Here is a 13,367-nt window from a genome sequence, read left to right as displayed (position 1 = left end):
AAACAAAAAAACACTTTCCGATTATACCATTGTTGTTATTCAGATACTGTGTGAAGGTTCATCATGTTACTGATTGAGACTTATGTTTAAATGTACCTGACATGCTTTAGTTAAGGTTTAACTTACTATTTAAAATTTTCTATATAAAAATGGTTTATTTATGTAACCATATTAGGAGAATGTTGGATTGTAGGTACGATTGGACTGAGCCATTGGGGTGCACTATTTATATTTATCCGGGTTGAACACCGAAATTTTAGAAAGATATATTATTATTTTTAGCTGACTTCAATAATTGCACGATTTAAAAATAGGTAGACTCATTATCTCCTCAAAACTTAGGTAGACTTACTTCAAATATATGTATAGATGATTTCATTTTTTTAGTTTCATCTTGTTCTTACAAAACATTAGAATATTGTGTGCGTTTATAATCAAACCCATAACGCTCCAACGCGCTTAAGCATTGGGACGAGAGAGCGATTGAGATGAAGACTCATGACTTGATTGGCTCCACCAACCAGTTGGGCTCCTATGAACACCACAGGAACAGTCGGGCTGCAGCCTAGCTGAGCCAGTGCTTGTTCTATCTCCTTACCTCTGTTGATCTCATCTAACTCATAGATCGTTGGGTTCACGCCAAAGTCGACAAAGAGAGTCTTGATTGTGTGGGACATGCAGCACGAGTTCTTGCTGAATATCACAACAGGTTTCTCGGATACCATCTTTTGTAGCTTCTCCATCGGTGATAAAAGTATGGTTTCTGGAAGAATTTTCCTTTTAGAATATGAAAAATTTTCAACTTAGGGGAAATGTGGAAACTGGAAAGCTTTAGGAATTTTGGGACCAAGATGAGAGAAGTGACTTTGAATTCTTGTGTTTGATGTAATAAGATCGACTATAAGCGTTCCTATATATAGCATCTTCACAAAGGCATGCAGACAAATGAAATGAAGATTCTATGCTATTGTTCTCTCATCTTGGGGATATAATGTACGTGTCTGGTTTTCAATACTATAAAGGGTTCCCACATTTTTTAAATAACAAAATATTGTTAAGATTTAGTTTCAAAAAAAAATATTGTTAAGATGGTGGGAATATATGTAAAAAGTTGGAGTTATGGTCGGTTGAGTTACTCGTGGCTATTACAGACTAAAGGATCAAAAAAGGTTATCAACTGGGAAAGGGATAAAACAATGTTTGAGTCTTCTTTTAGAAAAGGATATTACAAAATCTTAGCTGTGGAGAATATATTATGATACGGACGAATCATGTGATGTTTATAAGTAGTACGGTCTTTCAATTTATTGAGCTGTAAAAAGAACTGCAGTATCGCATTTTCTTATATCGCATTATTTAGTTTGTTACATTCTTGAAACTAGAATAATCTAAAGACTTAGGTAATAATCCGTGCCTTGCGCGGAATGTGATTATTAGTTTCTTTATTTTTTAATAAAGAGATATAAATCTGTTTAATCTGGTTATCGGTTCGGTTTTAGGTTGTTTTTTTGGTTTTTAATCTCCTAAAATATAACTATCATTTTAAAATCAATATGTATTTGGTTTGTTCGGTTAAAATGTTTGATGTTTTTTTTTTGTGATAATCAAAAATTACTATTATTTATTTTTTTTCATGTTATGAATCTTAGATAGTCGTAATGTCGAATCAATTATTTCATATTATAGTTTTTAAACAGATAATAGTTTAAAAAATAATTATTAAGACAAATCATTTTACTACAATTTAGTCGATAGTGAAAAAAACATTAAGAAAAATAATATTTTAACTTCCAAAAAATTAGATATTTCAGTTGTGGTAAATACTTAGTTCTAAGGTGCTCACGTCAATGTGCACATGTATGTGTATGTAAAAGTATATAAAGATGGTTGATAAATATATAAAGATACTGTTAATTAATATTAAATGACATTTTTCAAAATAATACATGAAAAATAAAATTATTTAAAAATAAAAATATTATAAAATTTATATAAACTATAATATATAACTTATATATAATTCTTTAAATATATGTATATATGTGCATATAACGGATCTAATTGGATATCCGTTCCTATAAATATTGATATTTGTGATTTGCTTTTTTTTACGGATATTGCATTTTAGTATTTAATTTGCTTCATAGAGTAACGAATATCCAGATTTTTCTGTTCGAATCAAAACGGATAACGAATTGAATCAAAATTAATGAATAATTTGTCCAGCTCTATTCGTAAACAATAAAAATAATGTAAAGAAGAACCATGCATATGAGTTTTATATTAAAAAACGTAAAATACATAGTGTGAACATATTTATGTAGAGTTTGACTGAGAAGTTCTATACATGAGACATGTGTCTATTTTAGTGTGAACACATTTATTACAATATTTCTACATGTGACATTTATCCAGTTTAGTGTGAACGCATTTATTACAATGTTTTTCTTTTAATATATAAGAGATAGCTTTCCTTTTTTTTAACACGTCTAAAAATAGCTTCCAATCTTTTAGTTTGATACGAAAGTTTTATTTTCTAATATAACTATTTTGTGCAACTAATTACCAAAATAACTATATGTTATAAAAAAAGTGAAAAGTAAAATTGTTCAATGTTTTGTGATTTTTATTGTCTTATAATTATTTTTGTAACCGGTTTAATGTTGATTTTTATCATCAGGTTTATACAGCGCTGTGCTGAAAATTCGATTTTACATACAAATTTGATCGTTGCCACTCCTTTGAGATAGTTTAACTTTTAGATACGTCTTAAGACGCTCATTTGCTTCTTCAATACAGGTGCTAAGCTTAGATATAAAGTTTCCAGCTCATTTGCTTCTTCAATATTTGTGAAATTAGAGATCGCATGATATTACCTCAATAATCCTGACCACTTGTGAGAAAAAGGTAAACTATGTGGTTCCGTTTTAGCCTTATCGTCATGCATGAAGTTCGAATATTACGATGTCAAGCCTCAAGAATCAAACCAACTTGAGCTTTATTCCCTATTCGATGAATAAAAGTTATGTCAAGTCAAACTCATGGCTAAGAGATGGATTTGATAGAGAAGCAGGCAAGTTGTATTCCAAAATAAAACAACTGAAATGTTAAGTCACATTTTTTATTTTGCGCCTTTCAATGATTTAAATGTTGGCCCAATGTTGATCTCAAGAGTCGTTATTCTTATGTCAAGATAAAAGTTTATTATGATTTTCAGTGTACGTGATTCACGTACCGACACATATATGTATGTACATAATATGCCAAATCACATCTAATTCCTCAACTGGTCCGTACCGTCCTATAACATGGAATAAAATATGTAACAATCTAACAAAGTTCATTATATGGTAGAATCCAATTCTTTACACACTTTGGTGTAATAGTTAGAATGCCATTTTCTATAATGAGGTTGAACAATCACTTCCAAGAAAACTTTGTTATGGATAGTGAAGAATTTAGTGATGGATTTATCCAAATTCAAAACTATCTTTAAATTGATAAAAAATATTTTTTCTGATTATACTTGATAGATTTGTTATAAGATCCAGATATCAATCAAATTTATACAACTTGCAGCTAATTTTCACGTCTGACTAGCTAGATAACAATCAGCAAACACACATTTTATGTTTTTTTGGCATAGGACGATTATATAAAATTAATAGTTAACGCTTAATAATTCATACAAATTAAAACCATACAAACTAAAGTAGTTATTTTTACTTTTGAGCTATGCATATATATATATCCATGACGAAACTGATAAATTTTGCGTTTTTAAATGATGAACTCTAGGATAAAACTTGGCCTTCTTCAATGTTCAAAAAAAAAGTTGACATCTAATATGTGATGTTAATTTACATATTTTCAACAGACCATCAGTAACATGGTAAACAGCTAGTTATTTGAATTAGTTCTCCATTTTGTTTTAAGAAAACCCTTTCCATAAATTTCATACAAGTGATATTACATCAAATGTTATCGTTTTTTTTTGGTCAAATCTATAAAACCCTTTTCAGATATATTTTGATATGATAAACCCAAGTACAAAATCAAACTTTATTTTACAATACAACTTTGCCATGTAGATAAATTTGCTTCATAATAAAGAGCTTTAAGTAGAAGCTCTTAATCTTTAGAGCAAACAAAACCGATGTTCTCTCTTTTCGATTATTCTCTAGCAAAGCGTCCAACATAATTCAGTTTCGTCATCGTTTTGACTTACAGTAACATTAACTTATTGTATACAATTCTTTACCTACTAGAGGTATTTCGTCTTTAATTTTCAGTTGATCATCTGTTTTGGAGAATATTATGCGTAAATAATAATATAAATTTTATCTTATTCTTTACATCATAATAAAGTTTTTAATTTTCAGTGTACATTACATAATTAGATTCCTGCTTGCATATCTTTTTTTCCGAAAGTTATTTTTTTAATAACACTGATTTATTATGATATGCATGCTTGCATATCTATATACAGAAAAATGTAACGGTAGCTGATTAATAATGTTGGAACCAGTCGCGGTCCTACATAGTACATAGTATCAAATATCAATTTCTTCGATTGTGCAATTACATTATTCTGTATTTTTGTAAGTAGCTGATTGTAATCATAGAGATTAGGCAAGCAAGAATAAGGTCTTGTAGTGTATAAGTGTGTATAAACATTCTGCAATAACACACATAAGTTCCTTCAATTCTTCATTTGTGCGTCTTTGATTTGTAACAACAAACAATCGGTTTTTTTTCCTGCTAAAATAATCAAACCTTTATTCCATCTAAATTAAAGTTTTAAATATGTTTTTCCACCAAAAGTTATAAATATGTTTAAACGTAACAAAATACAGTCCTTGAATATCGTTTTTCAAATATATTACCAAATAAAGAAACAATAGATTTGATTTTGTGGTGCATGGAGTGTTTCTATAAATGGATTAAAGTTGATCGATATCTTTGTTTTGTTCATGCCGACTCAACTTCCTTTGCCAGATTTTCCTACACAACCCCAAAACGAAAAGGCAAGTTATGTAAGAGATTTCTTGTATCATTCCTATGATATCAAACTAATTATTTAACTTGTATATACCTCTACATGATCAACTTTATCTTCGTCCTTTAAAACCGGAACTTCATCGTGATCTGTGGACGCAGTTTCTACGTTTTCTGCTGCCACAATCTCTACATTCTCTGTAGTTAAAGTATCTTGAACTTCTGATTCTGTTGTTTCCGAAGTTTGTACATCTGGTTTTGGTTCTTCAATCTCAGGAGGTGAAATTTCAGTGTCGACATCACCCGAAATTTTATCGTCAATACTTTTTTCCTCTTCGACCACAGTCTCAATATCACCTTCCTCTGCTATTCAAACCGAAAAACATATGCGTCAATGTTTTCTACACAATAGACAAACAACTCTGAGGAAAAAAATATACTTATAATCTACATTAGGTGTATAATTTCTATATAAAATAAATGTTTTAGACATTATAAACCGCATGGAAATGATGAAAGCATGACAAGATACATGGTTTTTTCGTTAAATAGCCAACATTTTTTCTTTTGAAACACAACATTAATTGATTAATAGAGGGTTAGTAAAACAAACATGATCTCCGTGAAAGATTTATTCTTGAGTTCACCCCCTAGGGTGAACCTCACCAACCAATAGGATTGTGTTATTTCATATTCGATATCTTTTTAAAAAGAAAACAAAATATTGTCAAATTATATTATGTTTTTAAAATTAAAAGGTAAAAAAAAATAATAATAATAATAGTAATTACAAAAAAAAATATTTTTAACGTCGTCAGCAAAACATTAAACCCTAAATCCTAAAACACTCAAGGGTTTAGGGTTTAGGATTTAAGGTTTAGGGTTTAGGGTTTAGGTTTTAGGGTTTTAGTGTTTTTTTATTTAGAGTTTAGAATTTATCCAAGGGTTTACGGTTTATCCAAGGGTTTAAGGTTTACCCAAGGGTTTAGCGTTTACCCAAGGGTTTAGGGTTTAAGATTTAGGGTTTAGGATTTAGGGTTTAGGATTAGGATTTAGGGTTTAGTATTTTGGTGACGACGTTAAAAATATTTTTTGTTACTTTTTTTTTCTGTAACTACTATTTTTTTTTTTACTTTTTTTATTTTGAAAACATAATATAACCTGACAATATTTTGTTTTCTTTTTTAAAAGATATCGAATTTGAACTAATGAAATTTTATTGGTTGGTGAACCTAGAGGTAGCAGTAGTTATATATCGGGGAAGGGTTGCTATTGGTTTGTTGTGTTGGTCTGATTGGTTTTTGGATAAAGGGTGTTCCTCCCGTGTGGCTGAAGTTGTGTAACTGAATGTTGGTCTTGGTGACCTTTTATTAATGTAACAGATGACAGAAAAAAAAAGAAGGTATATATAATTTGCGTACCATTTTGTTTATCCACAATCAAAACGCTCTCATTTACGTCGTTGGATGTTTCCTCCGTCACAATATTTTCTGGCACTATTGCCATTACCGGCGGCAAAATGGCGGTTTCCTTTTCCTCTGCTTTGTGTTCATCTTCCCCAGCTTCCTTTTCCTCTGGCTTCTCACCACAATCTACTTCAGCTTCTTTTTCCTTCTGGGTATTGTTTTCCAAGGTGGTATCTGGCCGGTCTGCAGAAACCGCAGCGGCGACGTCGGTGCTTTTCTGGCATTGGCAGCTTTCTTGTTTCCTTATTGTCTCATTTTCTTTACCCTTCACTGATTCAGCTTCTAAGGGTTTTCTAACCGTTCTGGTGTTTCCCGTAACAACATCGTGTTTTGATTTTCCACAACCCATTTTTATTTCTGTAATTAAGATAAGTTGATTCTATGAAGAAAAGAAAAGCAATATGTTGATGGAAAGGATGAATCTTTTTGATGAATTTTTAATGAAGCAGATTTAAGTGAACGATAAACCAATTCCAGTTATTGTTGGTTTTTTGCGTTGTGATTCGCTTTTGTTAGAAAATGGTTCTTTTGATCTCTTTTAGATGTTGCTTGGTGTTCCAAACTTAAGGCTATACCATTTTTCAAAAGAAATTTGAATTATTTAGTTTTCTGTTTCTTATTAATAGAATAGAGAGGTTATATTTAGTTAGAGAGACATGGGAGGCATCCTAAAATTAAAATATTGAGGGGCAAATAGAAAAATACCTTTATAAATAAACTAATTTTTCTTTATTAAAGAAATTTGAAACTAAAAGTTGTTGTATTGTATTGACTGAAAAACGTAACTAGTAACTTGACTACTGTAGATCGACAAGAAAAACAGTATAGTTTTTATCATTTGAGTGGAGTTTATGGAATTTGCTTATTAAAAAGAGGTTCCACTGGTAGATAAAAATAAAAATGTGAATGCATGTTTTAGTACTAGAACATGCGAAGGGCTTATTTGTGAAATAATAGAAAAAAGAAAAAAAATAGTTTTGGAGATAGATGATAAAGAGAAATAGGAAGAAAAAAAAAAAGAAGAGAGGAGGTGTAATTTTAGTTAGTAAATTATGGTTTTTTTTGTTAGTGAATGCAATTTCCAATATGTGAATTTGACAAAAACGAAATTTGGAAAGAACGAAATTTGGCGAATGCAATTTCCAATGGCTGTCACTCTAACCTCGTTCCACAGCTACTACTTTGGCATGTTTTCAGGCCTGGCAGGCTTGTATCTACTTATGAGCTTTGGAAAGAACGAAATTTAAGGCTACATGATGTAGTAACGCGTCCTCCTGCAACGGTGCTGAAAAAAATGGGCAGACCATGCGGTGGATCTCTTCTTGAGATTTGGCTCACGATCTGATTTCTTTCGGTTTTAGGAAGAGCTTCGTGCTTTACCTACATCCTCCTAGCTTCTCCTTTCTCTCTCCTTGTTATTCTGTTTTTCTATCGTAATGTTTTTACTCTTGTTTGTAAATATTTTAAAAAATGAAGGCCTTTATCAAAAAAAGAATTTGACAAAAATAAGCAGAAAATGGTTCGACTATTCAATTTCATGCATTCTACGGTTACTCTTTGTGTCATTTTGTATCCTTTAGGAACTTGGCCCATAATGAGAAGAACTGTCCCCTTTTTGTGCGTAAGCCTAGAATAGTAAAACAACGTGTAACATCCAAGTTCTGATATATGAAAATGTTTAAGATAATTGATTTTACTACTTATATCACCAAAATTGGCTTACTTTTTCCGTAACACATCTGTTTAAAACTCAAGAATTAAGCGTACTTGGGGTAGAGTAGTGAAAGGATGGATGATCTATCGGAAAGTGACTCGCGATACCGTGCGAGTGAGGCCAAAGCACGGGGAAGGTCGGGTGGTGATTGCAGGGTCAGTAAACAATGATTTCGAGCCTTTGGAAAAATTAACGGACCGATCGTTGGAATGAGATGCGGCCCACGGGCCGAGAGAGCGGACATGGGTGGCCCATTAGCCGTTGACGGTCGGGGCGTTACAAGTGGTATCAAAACCAGGTTAGCCATCTCGGTTCTGACCCGAGAGGCGTCTTGAGACATGTCATGAGGCGCAACGAAGATGTTGTGTTATTTAAGAGGGTTGAATTGTAACATCCCGAGTTGTGATATATGGAAAGGTTTAAGAGAATTGATTTGACTAGCTGTATCACCAAAGTTGACTTACCTTTTTCGTGTTACATCCGTTTAGAATTCCAGAGTTAAGCGTGTTTGGGCTGGAGTAGTAAAAGGATGGGTGACCTATCGGGAAGTTTTCGCGATACCGTGCGAATGAGGTCAAGGTCGGGTGGTGATTGCAGGGTCAGTAAACAATGATTTCGAGGATTTGGAAAAATTAGCGTACCGATCGTTGGAACGGAATGCGGCCCACAGACCGAGAGAGCGGACGTGGATGGCCCATTAGCCGTTGGCGGTTGGGCGTTACACAACATTTGAATAGTTATAAAAGAATTTTCTCTTAGTAAAATTGTCAATGGTTACAACTTACATCTATATTTCACTTTAGTGGCATGTCCATGCTATATAGTAAAGGGAAGAGAAGTATTTTACGATGATTGAATAAATGGTAACACCATAAGAAAACAATTTGACTAAACATTAAAAGCAAATAGACAGTTACATGATTGTTGATAATGACTTTACACATAACAAACGAGAAGAAACAAGCAGAAACAGTAAATTAAAGCACTCGTTTTAGGGTATTAAATTTTAAGGAAGCTTCATAGCATCAAGAACAACAAGAAGCATAAACACAATTGAAGCAAGAAGAGTGATGGCAACAGAAGCAGCAGCTTGGTGACAGAACTTTCCAAAGACGTTACAAACTTTCTTCCACATCACATGTTTATTCCCTTGTGAACCCATTAGCCCGATTGCACCGGCGGCTCCAGTGCCAGAAAATAGCAAACCCACCATTACTAGATCTCCTATCAAAACCGCCATTAACAACCCTTTGCTTCTTCTGCCTTTGCAGATCATCAGAACCGCTATCGAGATTGCTGTGTAACCGCAAGCTATAGCGTTTGCCGAAATGTTGTACCTACAGCATTTATATAATCATATATTGCTTCTTTTTTTTTTCCAACAATCATATATTGCTTAATTTCTGTATTTTAAGCAAGCTATGAATTTGTCTTGTTTTTATAATTAGTATTAAAATGTTGTTTATTTATTGCTCGTCATGCCAGCTACAGTCACTGTACATTAAATTTTCTGTGGACCAACATCGCTGTTATGAAAAAAAAAATTGGGTAGTTGAACATTTATGATAAGATAATTACGAAATTTACTAAACACTGTCTATCTGTCAATGATTTTATATTATTCTACATATATGTGGACACATGTATGACTGTTATACATGGACATATAACACATAAAGTCAGTAATTAACGGTAATTAAGTAAAATATTAGTTCAGCATTCCTTATGCGCATGCAACGGTATGTATCAGATCTGTCAATTTATCCGTAGTTGTAACATTTTCAGATATTACGCAAATAAGTGTCACTATGACATTTTTCGTACAAATTAAAAAAAATTATTGAAATATATGTAAATTATTATTAATTACATCTCCTTTACCAATAGTATAGTATTTGAGATAAATAAAATTATTTATAAAATCAATGCAATTTGCAATTAATTTTCAGATGAGAATAAGTATAATTTGCATTGAAATTGTAAAATGATACTTTTTGTGTAACAAAAAAAAAGAAGTTAGAATGGCATTTATTATGAAGCAGAGTGAGTATTCTAATTTGCGTATTGTAGTGACTGCGCGTTGATCCGTGTTTACTACTACATCTGTTCATGAAAATAAGATTTTCTAAAGTGTTCACGCTTATTAAGAATTCAATAAATATTTATAATTTAATTTTTCTTTTACTTTATTATACACTTTCCAATAACTTTTCACCAATGAAATTTAATCAATTCAAATATTTTCACTTGATGTTTCTTAAAAGTATAAAAAAATATCTTGAACATATAGAAAATCTATCTTTATGGAACAAGTAAAAAATCTAAAACATCTTAATTTCAGGAACGGAGAGAGTACTTCAAATCAATCGACAGCTATAAGTCTATAACCAATTTGAACAAAATTTTACTTGTAATTGAAAAGCTTAAATATGTACAAATTAACGACAAAGATGCAAATTATGCGGCCTTTAGCTACCCCTTTTATGAACCAGTGTCTATATCCCGTGCTCTTCATGAGGATTTTTTTTAATAAAGTTCAATATGTTAAAAAAAACGAAAACTGATCTTAAATCTCATATATATGAATGGTTCCGTAACCATTTTTCATTTTGAAAAATTATTGAATGATTAATAAAACAAAAACTTATCTATAATTTAAATTTTGATTTTTTAGTTTTAGCTAGCGCATGTAAAAGTTGTGTTTGTAACAATCAATTCATGGTCGGTGGAAATGAGAAAGTAAGAGAGAGGCTTACACAAAGGCAGACAAGTAAGAAGCTTTGGCTGTTGTCGAGACATCAAGAGGAGGTAGAGTTGGAATAAGCTTAATAGACACAACCTTTGTCTGTTTCGCGACACCAAGTACAGTTGCAGCCACCATTGTAAGAACCAAAGCCAACACTCTCATTGTTAATTCAAGAACTTTTCTTGACCCACTCTCCCTCTTTCCTTTTTCAATTTCCATCCCATTCATATTGTTCTTGCGCTCTTGTTCCATTACGTCTCACTCCAAAGAGAGAAAGAGATATATAGAGAGAGAGAAAGGACTAGAGGAGTAATAAATTATTGCATTTTCCCAACTTCTAAAGCTCTGGAGTTGTGAGTAGAGAGAAGTACTCTCTCCGTTCCTAAATGATAGACTTTTTAGTTTTTTCACACATATTAAGAAAACACATTAAACTACCATAATAAATGTATTGTTTTCTGCAATTTTCAATTTTCAATTTTCAATAACTTTTAACTAATAGTAATTCAATAAAGTCAATTAATTTTTTTGAATTTTACAATTTTATCATAGAAAACACAAAAAATATATTTTTTTGAAACAAACTTTTTTTAAAAAAAATCTATCGTTAAGAAACGGAGGGAGTATATTATATACTATTACTTGCCGGAATGGTATAAGCTTACTGTTTCAAGAAAAAAGGTGTATGCTTACATAACACACCTCAAGTGTGGATAGCAATAATGATGTCTACGTGGCTTTGCGTTTACATGGGGCGAGAGAGGTTCTTGAGCTTACGAAATAAAAAATTTATATAGATACGTAAAATGAAGTGTGAACACGTCGTCGAAACGACAAAAAACAAATGTGTGAATACATTATTCATCGAAAGTTGGGGGAAGAAAATTTGTGGAGTTTGCGAATTTTAGGGTGTTCATTGCAAGCGTCGAATTAGGTAACACTGATGTGTACACACTACATACTACATACTACATACTACATACTACATACTACATACTACATACTACACTACATTACTACATACTACATACTACATACTACATACTACATACTACATACTACATACTACATACTACATACTACATACTACATACTACACACTGATATTCGATCTCAAATGGTTTAATAGCAATTGCCGATATTTTGATAAGTCTTTGTCTATTTTTTCAAACAGTATAGATATTTTCATATGTGACAAAAAAAAAAGATATTTTCATATGATAAATATGATTGGAAAAACAAATTTTATAAAGTTAATATTCAGAAATTTTCAAAAACAAAGCATTACACGAGCAAATATATGTGCTAAATAGAAAAATACAATACGAACTAGAGCTTGACCCACACGAAGTTTTGTTTTTATCTCTTTACAAATTGTTTAGTAACTTTTTTAAATATATAGATTATTAGATATTTTTAAGTTCATACAAACTTATCCGGATGCGAAAGAATCCAGATCGAATCCTATCTGAAAATTTATTATACGCGAACATAGTTTAATTGTAAAATAAAAAAACCTGATACCCGTAAAAATCGATTTGTATCTGAACGTATAATTGAATGTCAGTGTCTAACTGATTATGTAAATAAAGAAAAACAATTTGGTAACTGGTTTGAATTCTTGTCACTAATGGAGTAATTTCATTTAAACTCATGAAATTATTATGGTTAATACGTAAAATAAATAACATCGAATTATTATGGTAAATACAATTAAATTAAATAGTTTAGAAGTGTGAAAAAATGTAAAATATGTAATAAAATATTTAAATAAAAATAATAAATGAATTAGTTAGAATTAATCAAAAAAGAATGAAAAATCTGTAAAAGCCCCGTTAAAAATAGGTAAAAATTATTTTGTACTTCTATTTTAATAGATTAGACGATGAAATTTCATCTATATTATTAAAAGAGAAGTACCCATTAAAAAATACCCCTAAGTTTTCTAACTTATTTACACTTTCATGCCACTGAGAATTAAATTAAACTACATATTTTAATGCTTGTCTTTTCCAGTTAAATTAATGAATTTTTCTTAATCAAATTTCAATTTAGTGTCATTAAATGAACCTACCTATTTTAATGCTTGTCTTTTCCAGTTAAATTAATGAATTTTTCTTAATCAAATTTCAATTTAGTGTCATTAAATGAACCTACCTATTTTAATGCTTGTCTTTTCCAGTTAAATTAATGAATTTTTCTTAATCAAATTTCAATTTAGTGTCATTAAATGAACCTACCTATTTTAATGCTTGTCTTTTCCAGTTAAATTAATGAATTTTTCTTAATCAAATTTCAATTTAGTGTCATTAAATGAACCTACCTATTTTAATGCTTGTCTTTTCCAGTTAAATTAATGAATTTTTCTTAATCAAATTTCAATTTAGTGTCATTAAATGAACCTACCTATTTTAATGCTTGTCTTTTCCAGTTAAATTAATGA

The 13,367-nt window shown here is 31.0% G+C and overlaps 3 protein-coding genes across 3 annotated transcripts; all 3 read right to left on the bottom strand.

Moving 5' to 3' along the window:
- Nucleotides 1–311: 311 nt before the first annotated feature.
- LOC106304506 (monothiol glutaredoxin-S4-like) lies at nt 312–913 on the bottom strand. Its single transcript, XM_013740913.1, has one exon. The coding sequence runs from the start codon at nt 741–743 to the stop codon at nt 435–437; it is 309 nt and encodes a 102-aa protein (XP_013596367.1). The 5' UTR covers nt 744–913; the 3' UTR covers nt 312–434.
- A 5,354-nt stretch (nt 914–6,267) lies between these two features.
- Nucleotides 6,268–6,952, bottom strand: LOC106303275. Its single transcript, XM_013739594.1, has 2 exons — nt 6,420–6,952; nt 6,268–6,362 (listed from the first exon to the last, which is right to left on the bottom strand). The coding sequence occupies exons 1-2, from the start codon at nt 6,811–6,813 to the stop codon at nt 6,268–6,270; spliced, it is 489 nt and encodes a 162-aa protein (XP_013595048.1). The 5' UTR covers nt 6,814–6,952.
- A 2,098-nt stretch (nt 6,953–9,050) lies between these two features.
- On the bottom strand, nt 9,051–11,288 carry LOC106303682 (CASP-like protein 1E1). Its single transcript, XM_013739981.1, has 2 exons — nt 10,935–11,288; nt 9,051–9,515 (listed from the first exon to the last, which is right to left on the bottom strand). Exons 1-2 carry the CDS (start codon nt 11,174–11,176, stop codon nt 9,185–9,187), a joined length of 573 nt encoding a protein of 190 aa, XP_013595435.1. The 5' UTR covers nt 11,177–11,288; the 3' UTR covers nt 9,051–9,184.
- Nucleotides 11,289–13,367: the final 2,079 nt, after the last annotated feature.

This window comes from Brassica oleracea, chromosome C7, assembly GCF_000695525.1.
Source record: "Brassica oleracea var. oleracea cultivar TO1000 chromosome C7, BOL, whole genome shotgun sequence".
Classification (NCBI taxonomy): Eukaryota; Viridiplantae; Streptophyta; class Magnoliopsida; order Brassicales; family Brassicaceae; genus Brassica; species Brassica oleracea.
Note: the sequence above shows the minus strand (reverse complement) of the source record. Positions and strands in the feature narration are given on the sequence as shown.